We start from the raw sequence: 21,751 nt of genomic DNA, 5'->3' as shown, positions 1-21,751 counted from the left end.
TTAAAGATTCAACTAAAATTGTGTTTTTTCTTGAAACCAATTTTTTCTTAAACCACTTCTTACTTGTATGGTTGTCCCTAGACAGGAAAATAATGTATTGTTTGTGGCCAGTATTAATCTTTTAATAAATGTCAAAAACATTTCTTTTATTCTTATAGTATATTTTGATACTTTAACATATGTTTCTTTTATACATTTTGTGTTTTCCTTGAATTCGGAGAGCAATAATCTCTTTGGAATTAAACCGTGATCCGTTTAAGAAGATAAACATAAATAATCACGATATAAGTCGTCGTGAATATAAAAAAATCGCTCTGACAAACAAAATATCGGGAGCAATGAACCGCTTTGGCGGTGTCGGCGGTTGGTAAGGAATTATTGCGAATTTCGGTGCGGCCCAGAAACAGCGTGTGTAAGGCGCGCGTGTAAATCACGAAAGCGAGCGCTGTCGAAGCGACGTCTCGCTCGAATACTCCGACGCGAAAAATAGACACTGCCGATATTCGCCGGGAATTATTCCTTACGGATAATACCAGCGGCGACGTCGACGGCGACACAACGCACGCCCTCTGGTGAGTTACGCTTTAACAATTTTACTATCTCACTTCTGTATTACACCATCCCTCATATGATAATTTATTGCGTGGACCTTTTCGCCAACCGCCCACATCCAGATTTTCTATGGATCTACACGGTTGTTGAGTGCTGTAAACATGTTTTTATTACTTTTGCTCCACTATTGATATCAACGTCGGCCTGTTTGCCAAATTTTATAGTATTTATTGCGGATAATGCTCATTTTATTCGAGAAAATAAATATGCAGTTTCCCGAAATTACTTATGTTTTTTTAAACAAGTCTAAATTGTAAATGTGTAATGATTTTTAACATATGATTAATTTCATTAAAATTCCGAATGTTCATCTTATTAATAACGTAAATGTTTTTTCCACAGCAGTTGAAGATTTAAGACTAGTTAAACATGCCTATGTACCAGAGGCCAGCGTTCTGGAGAGTCCCGCATCAGAGGCCGGACCCTGACGATGAAAAAAGAAATTTTGCCAGACGAAGAGTAAGTTCTTTTTCATTATTTTATCACCGCAAAATGTCACACGTCGCAAGAGTCGTTACCCGGTTTGAAATTAGACCTCAATAAATCTGTCAGCAGCATCATCGAAGAAACTGAAAGTATTTATATTCTAATTATAATACTAATCTTCAGTAATGAATGTTCGCCTTCTAATCGTCTTTAACAATTGCATATACAGAGCGATATATCATCTGTCCCCGCCCGCGCGTTTCACGGCCTGCCAAATGGCTAATACTTCGCTCTGCCCTTACATTTAATTATTAATGCTCTATTTCTGTATCATCAATGCATAATAGGACTACTATTCACGCACTATCTTACGCACATACCATATTTATTGTTACAATATTGTGGCATCTCCCGTCTCGATGATAAACGACATAAATATAGAGCATCACGTAAATTATATTTCGATCGTTTACGAATACAGCGCGCGCGCACGACAGGATACTGCTGGAAATTCGGATGTTAATCGGCGTGCAGTTTCCATGGTAGGAATTGGGTCGATTGCGAAGGAAGGCAGGGTTACAAGGCTAGGTCGGGGGAAGGGGGAGTGTTGGGATTTCGGGTGAGGCTAATTTTGCGCGCATAACGTCGCGTCTCGCCGTAGTGGTGGTATCGTCCGCGCATAGGGCGCGCGTGTCGCGCAGTGCACACGGTTACACGATGGGTAGATTGCACACGTTCGTGGTGACCCTGAGGCGGGAGTATCGCGACATCAACTGGGGCCTACGGCTGGTGGGCGGCGCTGACCTCGCCACCCCGCTCATCGTCACCAGGGTACGCCCTTCCCATTGACACTCGGATTGCGTCAACATAACAACCGGCGTAAACAATCAATGAAAAATTCAGACGTACACATTATACTTTTAAAGAATTTACAATGGACTTACGAATAAATTATCCTTCAAAAGCGTCCTCCTAAATGTGTTAAACAAGGTTTACACGGGGGTGTACGCTGGTGGCCGCTCTATGTTTAAGGGAATGTTATGTTCGTTATTAAAGGATATATGTTCTACGAAAGTCCTATGGCGATAATGATTTTTTAATGTTTTACATCTGCGAAACATGGACTATGTAGATGACATTCCAGGACACAACCTATTGTTTATACGGACAGCAGCGTATAAAAGGGCAGGACTTTTACTGACTTTCACACATATCGGCATAGAATTTTCGTGACAACAAAAGTTACTGTTGGGTAATGTCTCGACCTCCTTACTTATATTTATCTAAATGTTATTAACTTATTTTAGTTTCGTTTGCAACATTCAAAATTAATTAGTGATAAATCGCTGAAAGCACTAATAATATATGACTAAAACATATTTTGGGACTAGAATCGGTCACAGTCGTTCGACAGCTGGCGACAAAATCTCACATCGACCTATTTTATTTTAACTGCTGTTAATTTTGCGTACAATTCGATCAAAGACAGTCCATTAGTCTTTAGTAGAGATGCTCTAGAAAGTGAAGAATGTTTTATTTTATTTCTAGAGTCGCGAATACCAGAACACAGTAATAAAGTTGACATAATCTTGTTAAGTAGTATCAGTTTTTTATTTTTATTTTACATCAAATTTCATTTTCTTTGCGTATTTTAGAGATAGTAAGCATAAATGCTAAGGTATGCCGAAGAGCCAGTGAGTCAACCAGAAGTGTCACGCGGTTGTTGTTAATTCTGGTTTATTTATAACGAAAGCCGGCTAGGCTCCCAGTCGCGTCGCTGCTAGGTCACGAACCAAAACAATAGGAAGTGTCGTTTTATTATCGCTGCTCCTAAATTAGAGCTAGATATTTTAGAATTGTACTTGTAAAAAGAGGATTTGCCTAAGAATAGAGTGAATTCAGATATAAGTATGTCGTCTTTATGGAACAGTGGTACATACTGTACCGACCTTCCATTAGGGAAAAGGGCAATGATCATGAAACCTTGTGGTAAAACAATTGCATAAAATGTACACAAAGAGTTGCGAAGCATACATACGAACATACATACCATGGATATGAAAAAATACAACTTATCAACAAAAAACATCCTAGATTTTGATAGATCCGCTTTGAAGACGGACTTTAATGAGACGCACGTGCTTACACCATTTCGATATTTGAGGAGTACACGTTGTCCACTCAGACGATGTGACTGTATGGTGTTAGGTTTGTACATTCGTTAGTAACCAAACATGCATTCATGAATTTATCTTATCTACTCTTATATTAATTTCATATGCGTCATAAATGAAAGCTCTAACCAATGCGTAGGAGTAACCAACACACGCCTGCCATCTGGTATGTATCTATTTTTTCGATGCACTCCACGCTGACCTCAGTGGTAATAAATCTGACGATCATAGACTGTAGCCTTGAGCCCGTTTTTGCTTTTACCATAAAACTCTCCGGTAGACTAAATCGATGACTCAATTGATGTTAGCGAGTTTGTTTTCATACTCGCCTAACAATTTCGATTCGCGCTTTGTAAAAACAAACAAATCGAAAAGTAGATTCTAATCGATAATGAATGAATGATTAACCTACCATAACGATAATCACTAATTGTTTTGTTTTGTTTTACAAGGGGATATTAGCGATGGTTTTTAGGTACTTGATTTTAAAATGTATCCAATCGATCGAAACTACTTCTGGTGGTAGTTCTTCTGGTTAAAATCTACAGTGGTAGAGCCAACTTTAACATCTTCGCACGAATGGGTCCGCTCCCCGGTGCAATACCACGACCACACAGAAGACAGGCGTGTAGTGGGAGCAACTCCGCGTTTCGACAGATGCGTGTGTTATTAAGTCTCTCTTCTTTCCTGTCCCTTTTCTCATAAGAATAGGATGGATGGAACATGGATTAGATGGTGGAGTAGATGTATAGAAAGGGCAAATATCCTCTTTATGTGCGTTTCCTTCTCCGTAGTTTAAGGTAGGCAACGAGAATGTCTATGGGCAGCGGTCACTTCGCTATTTTGGCGGATTCAGGCGGGTTGATTGATTTGCCACCTTATGTTATAAAAAAATGGGAAAGATCTACGGTGTAGCGTTTTAGCAGTTTAATTGCTTGTATTTCTTTGATAGACAGTTTTTGACACTGTATCTTTTCATCAACCATGTCGCCAGCGAACAGTAATAATAGATCTTAAAACAACAGCGACCCACTTAAAAGACTGACAGGTTAAAAATTATTTTCTATGCCAAAACTAAATGAGTAGATTCATATTACTGTTAATATTTTTAGAAAGAATGAGGCAGTTAGTTTCATATGAAACAAAGTTAACGAAAAAACTGCGACAGTGCCAAATTATCGGAATGTTAAAAGACCTGTTGAATACAATTTGCCATAAATTTTTTTGTGGTGGCTTGAAACTAAATTATCAAACGGCGTGAAATAAATAAGCTGTTAGGTCAGATAATTCGTTAAAGACTTGTTGGTTTCATTTCTTATTTCATTAATAACTATAGCTACATTAATCGACCTTGTTTGTCGCGGTGCTTGCATTGATGGATTTAGAGCATAGATTAAATCCCATCGCTGTGATTAAACACTACTATGATTTAATTGAAACGGACCCTGTATTTTTAAGTATAGTCACACTTCTTCATCTGACGTTAATCAATTATCGTAGAACCCTCTATATCATTTTGTTTATTTCTGAAATTAAGATTTCAGTCAATCTTCTCTAGTAGCTTTCTGAAACTATTTTCACTAAATACTCGCAAACAGTGGGTTATTTTGCCACTAAAATTATTGTAACACTACATTAATGATATGCGTAAGTATTAGATAAGCGTGGAAGTGTGCCAGAGGAGTGGTGACACAGTGGGTACTCATCACCAACTTTATGCGAAATCCAGGGTTGTCCAAATGACGCTAACAAAAATTCCGGTCCGCTTTAACCTAGACGTATTGCGTTGGACACTTGTAAATATAGGCTCACGTCCTCGCCATTGAGTCGGCGGAGTGATGGATTTGCGGCTATCGATGCGTGGATTCGACAGGCCTCGTCCGGCCGGCCGGTTGTTTTCAATAAAAATGTCAGCGACGGTTGGCACGGAGAGCCGGTGGCCGCATTTAGACTGGCTGTACGCCAAACTCGGTGCATAGCACACGACCAACCTCCCCCTTGCTAACGCGCAAGGTCGTCCTAGCTAATTACATATCTGTTATCTACCCTCTCTACTATACACGATTGCTCGACTCGTCATTACCAACTAACTCTTAATATATACGTACTACTGTACAGAACTTAAATAAGCATGAGACATTGCATGAGAAGACTTTAACCTGGCTCAAAAACGTATGTCATGGTCGAGTCTCGATACGAAGGTGAGACAGGTGACAATGACATATGCCGTACACAAGTTGTAGTTCAATGGTACAACTAGTTCAATGTTACGATATGATTTTTTTCTTTTTCTCGAACACAACATTTATTTGTACGAAAATTATAAATATAAAAATATATAAACATGTAGAGGTGAAGCAAAAGTTAAGTGGGTAATACAAAGTACACGTAGCTTTTGTATACAAAACAGCAAACCCGAAATAATGATTTTAACCCAAACAAACGAAGGCAAACGTCACGCCACCTTGCCACTTTTGTATCAATAAACTCCATAAGAAGTACTTCAGTATTAGTAAACGTAACTGAAGTATTTCTAGCAATACAAGCAAACATTAAAGTAAAATATAAATCCAGTTTTCAATTCGCTTTGTCGGCGCAAACTAGGCTTTGTCTTTGATGTTCGTACATCTGGTATTCCGCAATTTATTGCTGCTCAAAGTCATATTTATCTAAAGGAAAATGCGTGTTACGTCGATCACAGATAAAAAGCGGGAATTACAAGTTACACCTTGCAAAAATATTTACCTATTGCCTATTTAAGTTAGCTATTTTGTAAAAACGTGACTTGTTACTCAGGTCCCCATAAAAACAACAAAATTAATACGGAATACTAAAGTACAGAAAGCGGCAATTGTCGAAAAGTCACATTTTACACAATGGTTGCTTAGCAGATGTTGGCCACGCACCAAAAGAATCTTTTGTCAGGCATTAAATTTGTTTGAGATTGTTTATAGTACGAAATACTAGTGTTTAAATTTAAGTGGTCATTTATCTATAGCTTAATTATCAATTTTAATAAAATTCCAAGTTAAAACGTAATAAAAATCCACTATGTCTCTCTGAGTGCTTATATTAAGATTATATTAGGTAGAAACTAACAAGTCGTCGTAAGTTCAATCGATTTCATCAAAACTTAAATATAACAAAGGTTAGGTAATAGCTACCAAAACAGTTTTTTTTTTTAATAATTCTTACACTAGGTTTAGTAGTTACTGTATATTAATTATCTCTTTATAGTATTAATATCGGCTACTATATTAATTAATAATGTGTAACTTTCCAGGTGACGCCAGGCACGCCGGCCGGCAAGGACCTAGCGCGAGGCGACATCATTGCTAAAATCGACGACTACGATGCACGCGACTTGCGCCACGAAGACGCGCAGAACCTCTTCAAGAACGCCAACAACCAGATTAAATTAGTAGTACAGAGGTAATTACGTCAGTGCTTTAACATCTTCATAGTACTATTCGTTAATACATTCCAATTTGTTCTCCTGAGTGATCCAAGAAAATAGGAGGCACTTGAATTTCGCATACGTACAGTCGAGGACGTTTATTTCCTACCCAATTCGGTATAACGCTACAACAACAACGCGTGAATATGAAGCATAGCTCTTATGATGACAGTTTTTAGTTCGATATTAAATTTAGTGGGTAGCTATTTTAATTCTTTGACTGTAATATATCTGTGATCTTTTAAAGTATAATTCGTGGTTCGTATGTTTAGAGGCAGGCAGAGTACAAACTTGTGTCCAATGACGCGTTATAGCAGTTTCTCAGGCCGCTCGCCCACTCCTTCGTTCTATTACGAACGATTCGAGTAAGATATCGATGTTGTCGCATGTTGCATCGATGTTATATGTAATTATTGTATCGTTAGGAATTTAGCAAAAATTATTCAAGAAAATTATTTAGCTCATGAGAGATTTTGAATAACATGAATGAGATAATTCATAAATTAGGAATAAATGTTGTCTAGTGAAGGGTAAAATTAAGTAAAAGCCCAAGATAATACTCTAACAAAGTCTTAATTGGAATTAAATGTAATGCATGATGTATGTTGTTTGCACCATAAATAGCAATAATTGTCTTCTGTCACGTACAAAGTAATATAGACTGCATGATTGCGTTATCTGCTATTCTTAATGTAATAATTAGAAATATTACACCAAAAAAGCTATTTAAAAATTAAGGTTGAACTTAACGATTGGGCTTGGAAAGTTTGGGCCCATTTTCTATATAAATTATCGTTATTATGTATTGTACATAGAAAAGCAAGTATCTTAATTGACAGACTTCTGACTAAAGAGTTTTTTAGTTAAAAATAACACTTTCAAGATTTAACAGATGTTTCCTGCGTAGAATAAATTAAATATACAATTTCGTAACCATCATTTTTAATCCAGGTGTGAGGAACAAATTGTAATAACTTAACAATCGTATATTTATTTGCAAATGATGAAGTGAAGCAATGAATAAATTTCAAAACTGGGGGCACTTTACTAAGTGCTAAATATTACGATCCAATAATTTACATCAGTAGTAAAAAAATGATTAGAATTCCATTTCATTGACAACATAAATTTAGAAATGATGTAAACGGTTTTATTTTTAAATTTTCTAGTTCCTGTTTTTAAGAAAACAAAGTGTATTAGATCATTTTTAGACGTAGGTAATCTCATTCATCGATCAATCAATACATGCGTAGGATTTTCCCTCGATTTCATTGACAAGGTCTTTGGCTTATCGCCACAGTAGTTAACTATTATTCAGATAAATCATTGTAATTCTAATGATAAATTGGTGAAAGGATGGCTCAAACATCATGTTGCATTCTAGGGCCAATATACATTAAGCTGTTTAACTATTCTTTTACAATTTTACAGTTCATTAAATACAATTGTAAAAGGATTTACTGTCAACGACGATGGTAAATAATTGCGTGCTTTTCATTTCGCGGAATGTAGTGACGTATTGGTTGTCTGTATGAATGTTACGTAATGTAGAATGTGCACTGAGCTAGCAGCATGTGTAGGGATGTGGAGCGCGAGGCGCCCCGCGACGCGACCCTAGCGCCGCGCTCGCCGATAGCCAACGCCGCAGCACCTCCCTTCAGGTAATACTATAAGTATTATTCGTAACCAATCTTATGTAGTTGATAAACCTACTTACAACAATAGGCTTTTTTGAACCTGCCTGAGAGGTTAAGATACAAATTATCAAATTGTTAACTAAAAAAAAATACAACAATCAATCAAAAGAAATGACGCTGTAAGTGTTGTTACTGTGATTGGTTACCAATTTATTGATTCATCTATTATCTATAAGACTTATAGGACCTGTTCTACAATTCTTGTAAATTCTATATGTGATGGAAATATCTGATTTTGGTACTCTATCTTACAGTGACGTCGCTTTTAAGCTATCTGAGCCTCTATCAGTCAGTTGTGGGACAGGCCCTTAATTTTTTAGTACTGGTGTGCAGTTTGAAAGCTTTTTCCGCTGTCATTGTGTGTTCTTATACGAATAAAAATAAAGTTCCTAAAGTAATACTCTATTTGAGGATTTGTATATTTTAATGTTCAACATAGGACACCTAGTCCGTTGCCGTCTGCATGGCGCGGGCCGGAGTCCCTGCCGCGCAGCACGCCGGTGCCGCCCTACGCACAGTTCCCTCTGCAACAGGAGGGCGAGTTCCGCTCCGTGATGCTGACGCCGTCCGCTCGCGGCGATGACGTCGTCGATGAGTCTATACAGAGCCAGGTGAGAGTAAAACACACGAAATCTTCTAAAGATCCCACAAAGCCATGTGGAATATGACAAAGGAATAAAATTATAGTCATGTTCAATGTAATAGAAATTTTAATAGACCTCTCTAAACAATTTCACCTTTATAAGGCTTTAATTACAGACTTACTAAAGATAGACTAGTTTGAATTATAAATTTAAACACTGACTCTTTGTAGAATGAATGTCAGTCATTTTTGTGTAATTTCAATTTCTCATTTCCATTGAAATTCATAGTTTTATTTTAAAGTATTTTCTTTGAAAATTGAAAAATCTATTTAAACGTGTTTTAGAGTGTACATTATTCTATTAAGACATGCGTCTTAACAATGCTGCGACATCTTTTCGTTTGTAATGAAAATTGCAAAAGGAAAGGTCAGTATTTGAGTAACATAATATTTATAGGGCATGCACCAAAAATAAGTTTCACATCCTACGTCTTCAAGGCAAATATAAATGGCATGTAATACATTTTAATATGTAAATGATTCATGTAAAATAGCGTATATACGTAACGTCACGTACAAACATTTACCAAACACGCTGACGTAAATATTTATTTTATCTCAGCGCTATATATTTCCGGTCTTTGCTTCTTACGTGCCTTTATTTAATTCTGTACTCTTGCCAAAATAATCTAAACAAATCACTTCCAAAGCGGATATAACTCTCTGAGTTTACATTTAATCATTGTAGTAAAACAATTCTGTATTTTGCATTCTACATTAGAATTTTCACTTCTTATTAATATAAGCGCAAGAGTTTGGATGGATGGATGTTTACGGGTAACGCATCACGATAAAATTCGGAACAGAGATAGATTAACTTACATATGAAGAATGAGGCTACTAATTAGGTATTTTTATGACACCGCGCAGGCGGAGTCGCGGGCAAAACTTATTATAAAACAAAAAAACTAATTCAAAAAATGTTATATACTAAATAATGGAGACTTAAATAGGCTTTAAGCATTTATATAAAATTATTTTGCTTGTAAAGCGTCAGACGAAATGGGTTAACCACTTTTAAAGATAGATTCACGGTTATAGACTGGAAGAGTGCCAGCAACTTTTTTTTATTATTTTAGCTCTGTTAATTAGATCAATTCACGCTGATGATTGAAAAGATAACAAACAGAATTTTCAAGAGTGCGTTTCCACTGACGAAACACTTAAAACCACATAGTTCATCCCTCTCTTTATATTTTGATAAACAGAGATAATAATATGTAGTCTAGTAAATTATTGTTGCTCACGACTTCGTCTGCGTGGAATAAAAATATAATAAACAGTATAGCCTATGTTATTAACTGAAATCATTGCTTTATAATGGCGAAATAATATTTTTAAACAGCCTTGTAGTTTTTGAGTTATTTCAATAAAAACAAAAATACAAATCTTTCCTCTTTATAATATTAGTAGATATAGATATCCCAATCAAAATTTTAAACCAATCGATTATAAATCTAGAATATTCTTACAGCTGCTAATTCTGCATCTGATTCATACGACGCAATAAATATCGTTATGACTCTGTTTTATATCGGCCGTATCGACTCGCAATACCGGTGCATTTTATCCACAGATTCGCCAAAAAGGTTGCCAAAAAATTACCTCAAAGTTGCCAACGTAATTAAACGGAAGCGTTTCGTCATTTTGATTAACATTTATTCGAATAAACATTGTGTAATTAACAATATTAATGTTTTCATTTAGCTTAATGGAAACAGAAAATACATAGTCTACGAAATAAAGTGTCAGTGCCATAAAATAAATACTTAATGGGATCATTTCTATCGTAAGTTCTTTACGAGAAAGTATCGTAAATAATATTCCTAAGACCAAAAACCACTTAAAAATGAATAAAACTATTTTTACGTGTCCTTAACGAGGTTATTCTGATGCATTTATTTCTGTTTATCATATAATGTCTAAGCATTAAGTAGTCTGAGAATTTGTGCGAGTTATTTATTACCATATATTAGTAAACATCACTATTTAATTTAGTAAAATGTACAATTTTTCTGGCAGCCAAATGTTGAATTAATAAATTTCAATAAATTCTCCCCTCGTGTGGGACAAGGCTGCGACGCTGAACTAGGCTGTCGCCCACGTCGCCGGCTGCCTCTCCCGTCATATTTCCAAAATAGATTTGGTATCGTAGTGTTTACTGGCGAGTTGGCTGGAGTCAGTCCGCGATAGAGCTCAGTTCGAAACGACCGCGCTACCGATTGCCAATAACATGGCTGTTAACCCCAATTTCTTCCCCAACGGGTACCAGGACCCCATGCATCCCGAGGAGGAAGTGGTCACAAACTGGGTTCGCTCCCTTACTATATACCTTCACTGTGATTTGTGATTAACGTACTAACGTGGTTAAGTGATCAATAGATTCGCCAAATCTAATTACAGAACATTTAGAGTTCGCGTATTGAATAACAAATGAGTGATATGCACGGTCTAAGTTTGAGTAAAGTTATCGGTTAAGTTCGCAAGATAAACTTATTGTTTAATCGCACTAAACATAACCTACTTTCTAACTTTACTTTGTCATCTACATATATCTCATTTTATTTGAAACTTCTATAATTTACATCAACAGATATTTTAATTTACCATATAAATTTATTTTTGTAAATTGATATTGTAAAACGATAAATAGCACTTTGTTTAATTGTAAATAGACGTTAACGTTAGAAATTTCAAAGATTAAATAAAAATAAAAAATAAATCGTTAAAACGTCTACGAAGCTCTTGAAAACGGATTATGTTACGAAAATGGATGTCATATTTTAAAATCACTGTTATCGAAAATAGTATGAAATTCTAAAAACCCTCTTAGCGAAAATCTAAGCAACCTGCAAAATTTTGCTAAAAGTAGTGTTGCAATTTAATTCAAGACGGTTTTAGTTAATTTTTAACGGTGTAGTTTAAAATGGTATAAATTAAACTTTAAGTAAAACTTTTCTAAGTAACAATGTAGTGGAAGTCGCGAGAATAAGCTAGTGAAATATAAAATTCCCAGCGGTGGGCGCTATTTTAGCGTCAATGTCACGTCGTCGCTGCGTGGACGTCGCCTTCATACATTCCATATGACGTTGCGATATTAAGATCATTGGAAACTTTTCTCCGAAATTGGTTTAGACCTTGACCTTGTCAACTCATTTTTTATCTTCGCATATATATCTTCGCAAGTAATTGACAAACACAATCAAAAATAAAATTTTATAAGCTTATTGGCTTTCTTAAGATTATATAGAAATACTTTTCAAACGTTTTGTAATGCGAAAATAAATTATATATTATTTTTAAACATGGCCTGGCGCCAGACAAATCATGCATGCATCTTACATGTTAGACATCTAACATCTTGTCGGTAATTCCTAATGAGTTTACCATAAAGTCACTACGATCACTTAAATATAAGAGCCTTTTATTTTATTACATTGTTTTAGGAATCATCGATGGATCAAGTCTTCGCAGTTAAAGTCCTTCTAAAAGACACCTGGTCAGCTTTATAAGGACAGCTGGTGTTCAACTTTCTATTTAAAAGTCTTACTTACTTTGACTCTTTAACATAAAATCGAGCAAAACTTCAAATGATTAATTAAATAATTCAAGTAACGAATTTATATAACCAAAAGTTTTATTACAGTATAAATATATATAAATGTAGCCGACGAGGAAAGCCAATCTTTTTGTATGTTTAGGACAAATATCTTCAATATAGGTTTACGAATAAAATGGAAATTGCTTATAAAGCGAAATGAAGCGTTGCGTCAGTGACTAAAGTTGCGTCTCTGTAAACAAGACGGAAATAAACGTCAAAGCCGCGCCACTGGCACAATTACATGGTCCGTGTAGGCCTTGCTACGCCGCGTCGTCGCCTCGTTAATGCAACGAACATACAAAACTATATAAAATGTTTATTACCCATTCTTATCCGAAAAGCGCTAAAATCTTAGCCACACTTCTTGACGGAAAATTACTAAACGGAAAACTAATGTTTTGTTTTTAGTAATGTTACAGTCTAGGATGTGAGGCGATGTTTTGAGGGAACTTTGTAGGTTACTGTAGTAATAATTATACTTGGTTAAGAGTTGAAAATTCTGTCTAAAAATGTTAAACACAAATGCTCTGCTGCCGAATAAGTACCAGTTGTTTTGGTAGTAAATATACAGTTAGATACTTAGTAACTTAACAGGGTAGAGCCCGCTTTAACATCTTCGCATGAATGGGTCGGCTCGTCCGGTGCAATACCACGACCACACAGAAAACAAGCGTGAAGTGGGAGCATTTTCGCGTTTCGTCTGATGAGTGTGGTGTCGGAAGCCTGATTTTAGTCCCTTCTCCTTTCCATCCCTTTCTTAACAGGAAAAGATGGAAAGGAATAGTGGATTAGACGGTGGAGGAGACGTACAGGAAGGGGAATTATCCTGTTTATGGGTGTCTCCTCCTCCGTCGATTAAAACGCATTTGCAATTACGGATGTCTATGGGCAGCGGTCGCTTCGCCATTTTGGCGAATTCAGGTGGCCGTTTGTTAGTTTGCCATCTTATAATAAAAAGTAAGATTTCAATATTATTTATATTTTACATTTAGACACAATTTATTAATGAGTGACCGCGACCCATATTAAATCGCGTAATCTCTGAAATGTAACGAAAATGTGCCAGCAATAATAACCCACATGAACCAACCTCGACGTTATTTATAGAGCGGCCGAGACGGCTGTTTGAATGATTGAACCTATATTGCTAGTGCTAGCAACGTATAGACTTGCTTACATCAATCAATGTTATTTATGCGTCTATACTTCTGAAGAAAACTAGAACTTTCTAGAAAGATAACCATTCCATAGAGGTAACATTACAAACTTTTGATTCCAATACCATAAACAACACATTTTTATCCGATTATAATGTCTCCAATATAAATAATAAATACTAAATAGGCTAATAAAGTAGCGGAATTGTATGCAATTCTTTAATACTTCTTAAAATATAAAATAATATCATTTTTTTACTGGCATTAAAATTAAAGTTTTTCGAGAAACTGCAAAAGAAAATTATGTAATATCTTTTCTATTTGAAAACAAACGTTTTTTTTTTTGTTATAGCAATATGTAATACGTTCAATTCAATACACATTCGCATCTGAATTATGTTGTAAATATCGCATACGTTTTCATTCACCTGAATTTCTTTACACTCTATTCTTATTTCCATATTAATGTGTTCTTAGCTAAACGTGACGTTATAAAACCGTATGACGGTGATATCTATCATCCTTTTAATATCTTAATTTGTGTGTATTTGCAGCCATACCGCACAACGCCGCTCGTGCTGCCGGGCGCGAAGGTACGGCGCGAGCCCGGCCCTACGGAGAGCTATCTGCGGCACCACCCCAACCCCGCCATGCGCGCGCCCCCGCACCACGACTACCGCGACACACTCATGAAGCAAAAGGTATACTGACATTAAATTTACACGAAACTCTGCATACATACTTCAGTAGGCGGGACTTAAAGAGAAAGGGGCGGGGTTTTACACATACAATCGTAGTCTCAAAATGCGTACAAAACCAGTTACTTTGCTTAGTGTACTGCACTCGCTCATTCAATATTTGTACAGAGATATCAGTAAAACGCATTTGCCGCAATATTTGCACGTCTTTTTACACATATAGATCTCACACTTAACAAGAATGCGTACATTAGAATACTAAACGCTTTTAGATATAGGTACCAATAAGCATGTACTGAACATTACTGATCACCGATAGTTGGCTGAAAATTAATTACTTTAATCCAACCATCAAAACAGCAGCCCTTTGTAATCAAATGTCAAGGTATTTGGATACGAAAAAGAGTATTTTTATTATTCAACATTCGAAATATTCACAATTTGTGATACACAATACAATAAACACATGATTGGCATAAAACATAACATTGGCAAATGCATTAAAAAAATCAAAATAGATCTATATTCAATTAGTCTATTTTTGAAACTAGCTATTGCCCGCGGCTTCTTTTGCGTCATATTAAAAAATAATAAAAATGTAGCCTATGTTACTCACTGATAACATGGCTTTTTAGTGGTGAAAGAATTGAAATCAGTCCAGTAGTTATTGAGTTATTTCAATTCATACAGAAATCCAAAAATACAAATCTTTCCTCTTTTTAATATTAGTATAGAGTATAGATGGTCTAAAAGTGAGGTAGTAGTGTTGACATTTGGTTGTTTGTGCAACAAACTCAGGTGGCGGAGTCGGTGCTGCAGCGGGTGGTGGGCGAGGAGGGCAACAAGGTGGTTCTAACGTGTGACGTCATCGCTTCACGTATACTAACATTACGTCATCACACTACCCACACGAAACTTCTCATACGAAGCCGATTGTTTTTACAAGATACGTTGCAATTAGTGCTGCTTATGGTTATTCCAGATTCTATCTAATAAGCAGTTAATAACATTAATTTACTGTTTATGACTTTTTTTCGGACTGCTATATAAATAAATAATAATAGACCCAAAGTCCCTTTTCTTTCCCACCCTTTTTCTAATAAGAAAATAGTGGGAAAGAAACGTGGATTTGATGCTAGAAGAGATGCATAGAAAGGGGAAATTGCGTTTATTCCGTCGATTAAGGCATCCGCTATTACGAATGTCTATGGGCAGCAGTCTCTTCGCCATTTTAGCGGATTCACGTGTTCGCTTGCTGGTTTGCCACCTGATATAAAAAAATTGCCATATTATTTATCTATTGCAACGTATCTTTGAGTCCATTTTTTCATTATCACGTGTCTATAGTCATTGTTGTGCAGCTTCAGTAGTCATTGTATTGCGTCATAAGTTTTATGAAAACCGTTTATATCATGGTATAACGTAATATTTATACCAAATCACCGATACCGAATAGTATTAATGTCTATGGTTCATTATCGTTATAAAACTTTTATTTTGTGAACATTTGGATTTTTGTTTATTTATTTTTTGTGTTAAATTTCACTTAAATATGCCTTTTTTGTTATTTTGTTATATAATGTTTGCAAAGCTTAAATACTAAATAATGAATTATCTTTACAGTTTGTGCACAAGCAATTCAATTCGCCCATCAACCTATATTCGGAACAAAACATCGCCAACTCGATCCGACAACAAACAACGCCCTTGCCGTAAGTTAGTCTATATTTTTATAAAATAAAATAACTTTCAAAAATTATATTGATTTTTACTTTAAGAGAAAACTCATAGTTCACGTTTCAATATTAATTTAAATGAAATATTACGTAACAGTTGGACGAAGTTCATTTTAGTGATTTCAAGAGCATGGAAATGTGCCAAGTGATGTACAAAATATGCGACGATTTGTACCTCTTGTGTGACCTTGTGTCGGTGCGCACTGCTTGTAGGTTCGAATCCCAGGATATATAAGCAATTTAGAATACGTTTTGTTTGGTTTGTTCAAAACGTAAGATAGAACTTTCTGGAATACGATTCTCGTAAACTTGGTGAAGTTCTTAGTTGAATAGTTAGTAAGTTGTGTAAAAGTGATATTTTAAATTTTAAATTGTACATAAAATATGTAAACAGCTAATATGCTTAATAAAATGTGTTTTAGTATAGCACTGAGATGGATAGATTGTGAATAACATAGTTGAAATAATTTAGATTATTGTGATTAATGAAACGAGTGTTAAAAATTGATTAATGAAAAATGGTTTATATCTTCATATATTTGTTAGTTTTGTGTATTAATGGAGTATTTCTTTGCTCACATAGCTCTAACGGCCATTACGGGCGGCCGCACGTTGTCAAGAGGCAAGTGTTTTACTAGAAACACAGAAAGTCGACGACCATCTCTCACGACGCATTAATGCTTTTTTTATTTTATTTATATCGCTATCTATCTTTATTTCTTCGAAAGCGACCGCATCTCGCAAAACATGGTGACAACGTCGACATGTCGCCAAGAAGTGTCAAAATCCATCGAGCACTTCATTACTCTCACGTAGTAGTTAATGTTATTAAAATTAGTTAATAGTTCTATACGATTAATATAACGTCCTATCCTAATCTAACGCGTATACTAACCAGTTGCGCCAGTCGAGTGTAATTATTATGTTTGTATTGGTCGCGCTCGCTAACCGACTAAACGCTAACCCGCGCGCGTCGAGCAGCCACAAGCCCACGCTGCAGTACGACCCCGCCGCCTCGGACACGTACCGCGCGCTGCACGAAGCGGAGCCCGCCACCGCGCAGCCCGCGCCGCCGCCCGCCAAGACCTTCACTGCGCCACAACACAAGGTCTGTGCCTACACATACGCATACAAGTAACTTAGCTACCATAAATTCTTACAATTATTACGTCAGATCGACAGTAAAACACTATTCCTTAAATCTGTCCGCGAGTTAAATTGTATTTTTTTATATGATTTTTGTGGAAGGTATTGAGGATGCCCTATGTAACAGTGGGCAGATAAAGACTGATAAAAATAATTGAGATTTCAATACTACTACGTCTACTACATTTCCCATAATATTAATAAAACGCTACAAAGAAATCTACAGGGTTATTTTTTAACTAGAGGAAAATACAGCGTTACCTACTGCCGATACTGGTCGTAATTATAACCTGAAAGATACACACATTTTTGGTTGAATGCAATAAAATCGCATGTTACATGTATATTACTTGTAATACATCAGTATTTGTTGAACAGAGGCCGACGCCCGCTCCGAAAGCAGCCAAGCAAACTGAGGCGATCTCGAAAACAAAAACGACCTTCGTAAGTTATCCCAATTTAAATAATTATCACCTTCGATTAATTTTGTTACCTATCTAGCTAGTTCTAATTTTTTTTTCTATCAGATATTGTCTATACAAACACAAAACAGCAAAAAAAGAAAGCGCCAGAAACACATCAATAGAGAGTCGTCTTGTATATAATCAATGTATCATTTATTTCTCTATTTCTTGTTGCAGGTGAACTCTTTACACGAGGAGCAAATCCAGCAGTCGAACTCATTCAAGAGGCTCATGTACAATGTGCTCGGCGACACAGACCTCTAAGCAACGTCTAGAAATCAGTTAATCTGTGGTATTGCCATATCAAAAAACCTATCACAGACAAAAAATTAAAAAAAATGTTAAATCGATTCTTTCAATGATCTTTTTTATTCTACATAACTGATTTAATGTACCAAAAGATTAGATGGCGCTACGTATTTAGATATTTTATCGACTTGTAACGAAACAAAGACTAACAATTAATGTAGGGGGCGCTAACTTCGCCCTAACGGTGTGTAATTTCGGTGGATTTTATTAATTCTAATACTCGAGTATTAGTTATATACAATTTACATTAAGTAGCTATTGTAAGTGTTGATATTCTGTTTGTACAGAAATATAATTTATGTATAACATAAGAGTTGAGTGTACAGTCTAGTCACCGCGGCCCGAGCTCTGGTCGCGTCGCGCACCGCGCCTCAAGCATGTATTCGAACTATATTGAATAAATTATTTATTTTATCTAAATCGCTGTGTTTCATTTTAAACATCAAATAAAACGACCATCATTCTCAAAATAACTATATATTTTACCTGGAATTAACAAATTTACATAACAAAATTAAATACAGTCTTACAAATTTCATCAATGATAAGTACAGAGATCCAAAAGTGAAAAAAAAATTTTGAGCAACAAAAGAAAAAAAGGCTTAACAAATTATATCACAATATACAGACACTCGCGCCCGCTCGCGGCGAACACTTTATATGACACGATTAAATGAGTTATGAATACTTGATACAGATTACAAAATATATTTGGATAAAATTAAGGCACTACCTAACGCATGTTATAAACAAATGCTACAAAATACTTTTTCAAACGCAATCGACTAAACAGACGAAAAGGTTACAGAAATTACGGAAATTACGAACGACTAACGACATCGATTTATTTACAAGAATTGTTTGAATCTGGCGCAACTGTGATATGTAACAGATAATATAAGTACGCGAAGTGCCAGAACACATGCAGTTAAGAAAACAACAATCAGCACCCGATTACAATAACTTACACTACACTTATCTCACATTTACAAGGACTTTAATTTTAAACATTTAATTGGTGTTACCATATTGCAAATCAATAAATCGATTCATTACACTTCTAGCTTCTTTACAATCGACTAAAACGACTTCTTATTTTATCAGATCACATTATAATATACATAATTTACAATCGCACAAAGTTATAATTAATGTGACGAAATTAAATGTGTTGTTTGGATATAAAGGCGGGAAAAATCATATCAAAAGAAACATGGCTAAAAACGCCTCATTTCTCGGCATACGAATTCGCTTTACCCTATAAAGATAAATGCCTATAAGATCTTAATTACACACGAAAAACTAAACATTAACAATTATAATTGACTAAATATTGCGATAATTTTATAATTACAACTGATTGAACAGAAATAATTTACAGGTAATATTACAATCTAGATATTAAGATATTTTACATAATTATATTAAGAAAGGATTTGTGAAACACGACAATGTACAATGATCTCCAATTGATTTTAACTTAAAGGGTCCTTGCATTATCCATACATTAGGTTATAGTGTCTGTTAATGCAAGGTCACCTTTCTATTTATTAGCACCAAATGTCAAATCTATTATCTATCTACTTAGAGATAATAAGCGATGCTTTATTACAATGCCTATCTAAAATAATTTAACAGTTGGGTATCAAGATAAACAAAGTTGAAAACAAAATAATGAATGTATATTTTTTTAATTATATCTGAACAAATTAATCTAAAGAAAGGCTAGCCTCATGTAATAAATCTAATGACACCTAATTTCAAGATTTTGTTAATTTATTTATTTTATACATATTGTTTATAGTAAAGGGAAGATTATGGTTGTATGATTTAGAAAAATATGATCAATTTTTAATTTGTCCAAATGATAGAACAAAATTGTTTTTTTTTTTATCACTTTCACAAATTGTTGTGAAAAATAACTGTTGAATGCCTGGACAGTTATTATTTATGTAAAAAAATATGGGACCAAATAAGCAAAATTCTGCATCAAACCAAAAATCGAATTTAGAACTTCCTCCTTTTTTAAGTTGCTTTAAAAAATTAAAAATAATATTTAGAAAGTATAAAACAGTTCTTTAAAACGTAAATAAATATGTTTATCACACTACAAAATTCAAATAAAATGTTGTTGTAAGTTTTTACCCATGTTAATGTATATTAGTTTGTTGTAATAACAGATGCTAACACTAGTAAGAGAGTATCAATGGGATGGAAGGAGTTTTCTAAGAGATTCAAGTAACTAAGCAAAAATTAACGAGCTGCTATCAAGAATGCTAATATTTTACTGACAATTATTACGTACTTCATATAGGACGGATATTGAATGGAGTTTTTTTGATTCTAATTTCTGACCATTCTTAAACCTAAAATTTTGTATTGCTTTTGCCATTTTTTTATATAATAACCTTAGTTTACAAGTAACATGAACATACTGGTGTTTTCCTTTTGACTATTACATTAAAAGATTTCTTTAAATTCTAGATAACTGCTCGTTAAAACAATATATTAAGGTGAGTTAAATAAACTTTTACATATATATCGAAATATACTAATGTCATAGTCATGGTTTTAATATCTGAAGGAAACACATTGAAAACAGTTGATTATGGATTTCCATGTCTACATATATACATAACACATGCTATAAATGGTATTATCTACAAATAAATATAACAAAAATGATTGCTAAATACAATAAAAATTGTTCTGCTAATATATGCAATAAATCAATTATTAAAGCAAAAATGATAAGTAAACTTGTTGATGGTCTTTCTTTGAATTGTTTGTCATCAATAAAGAAGAGACATATTTTGATTTTTATACATTTTAAGTAAAAATTGTTGAAAATATTTATTGTATAAAAACTTATGACAGCAATGGGTATTGATTAATTGTATTGTTGGCAATAATATGTATGATATAAATAAAATAAGCTGAAAATAAACATGTAAAATAGAACAAGCTATAAATTACAATAACATACAAATGTTCAAACAAAATAAGATTAAAATAAACATGAAGATATAAAATACTTACATGAAGTCTCGACAACATTGTTGGACACCGAGCACAGAGGCGGAGCGCGAGGCCACAAATTAAACACGGTCACACAAAATACGGTAATATTTTACTTCACTGAACACCTTCACTACACATACGATGGTAATCAAATAATGATGTCACTGTCTGAATGATAACAGAAATTATTTAATTTTAAATTCCAGCTATAGGGATAATTTTGAAAATATGACTGATATACTTAATTTAGAAACTACGTCTCTACATTGGAGCTTCAATTTTATGCACATTAATTTTATTTAATTATATTTAAAATATTGGCGATTTTTTCCAAAGCGTATTGATACATCTTTCATATAAAGTTCTATGTCCATCACATTCGAACACCCCGAGTTCCCCGTGTAGCAGGTTATTATCAGTGAGCGGTAATTCGACGTGAAACTGAAACACGTTATTTTGGGGTCCTAGTTCAGTCGACTTGGAACTCTAAGATGGTGTTCGCTGGTTTTAGTTCAGTCGACGTGGATCTAGAAGTCAGTTTGTTCATGTTTGAGTTCAGTCGTCGTGGAACTAGTAGACGGTGTCGTCGGTGTAGAGCAGCAGCGGCGGC

General features: G+C 34.9%; 2 protein-coding genes across 6 annotated transcripts in view; one reads left to right on the top strand and one right to left on the bottom strand.

Moving 5' to 3' along the window:
* The first annotated feature begins 174 nt into the window (after positions 1-174).
* On the top strand, positions 175-18,140 carry LOC106105550 (PDZ and LIM domain protein 3). 5 transcript variants are annotated; one of them, XM_013285931.1, is made up of 12 exons: positions 175-572; positions 958-1,071; positions 6,496-6,644; positions 8,250-8,330; positions 8,806-8,977; positions 14,322-14,468; positions 15,264-15,311; positions 16,089-16,177; positions 16,785-16,823; positions 17,183-17,309; positions 17,726-17,791; positions 17,989-18,140. In XM_013285931.1, the coding sequence occupies exons 2-12, from the start codon at positions 982-984 to the stop codon at positions 18,073-18,075; spliced, it is 1,095 nt and encodes a 364-aa protein (XP_013141385.1). In that variant the 5' UTR covers positions 175-572; positions 958-981; the 3' UTR covers positions 18,076-18,140. The 5 variants fall into 5 exon arrangements, with proteins under 5 accessions (XP_013141385.1, XP_013141384.1, XP_013141383.1 ...); XM_013285930.1 differs by having other exon boundaries at positions 955-1,071; XM_013285929.1 differs by lacking the exons at positions 175-572; positions 958-1,071 and adding an exon at positions 1,677-1,869.
* A 3,470-nt stretch (positions 18,141-21,610) lies between these two features.
* Positions 21,611-21,751, bottom strand: part of LOC106105323 (E3 ubiquitin-protein ligase MARCH8-like) — a 6,306-nt gene continuing 6,165 nt past the window's right edge. Inside the window, exon 6 of the mRNA XM_013285613.1 lies at positions 21,611-21,668. Coding sequence (XP_013141067.1) covers positions 21,611-21,668 — 58 coding nt within the window. The remainder of the gene's footprint in view (positions 21,669-21,751) is intronic.

Source organism: Papilio polytes, unplaced genomic scaffold (genome assembly GCF_000836215.1).
Source record: "Papilio polytes unplaced genomic scaffold, Ppol_1.0 DF822845.1, whole genome shotgun sequence".
Classification (NCBI taxonomy): domain Eukaryota; kingdom Metazoa; phylum Arthropoda; class Insecta; order Lepidoptera; family Papilionidae; genus Papilio; species Papilio polytes.
Note: the sequence above shows the minus strand (reverse complement) of the source record. Positions and strands in the feature narration are given on the sequence as shown.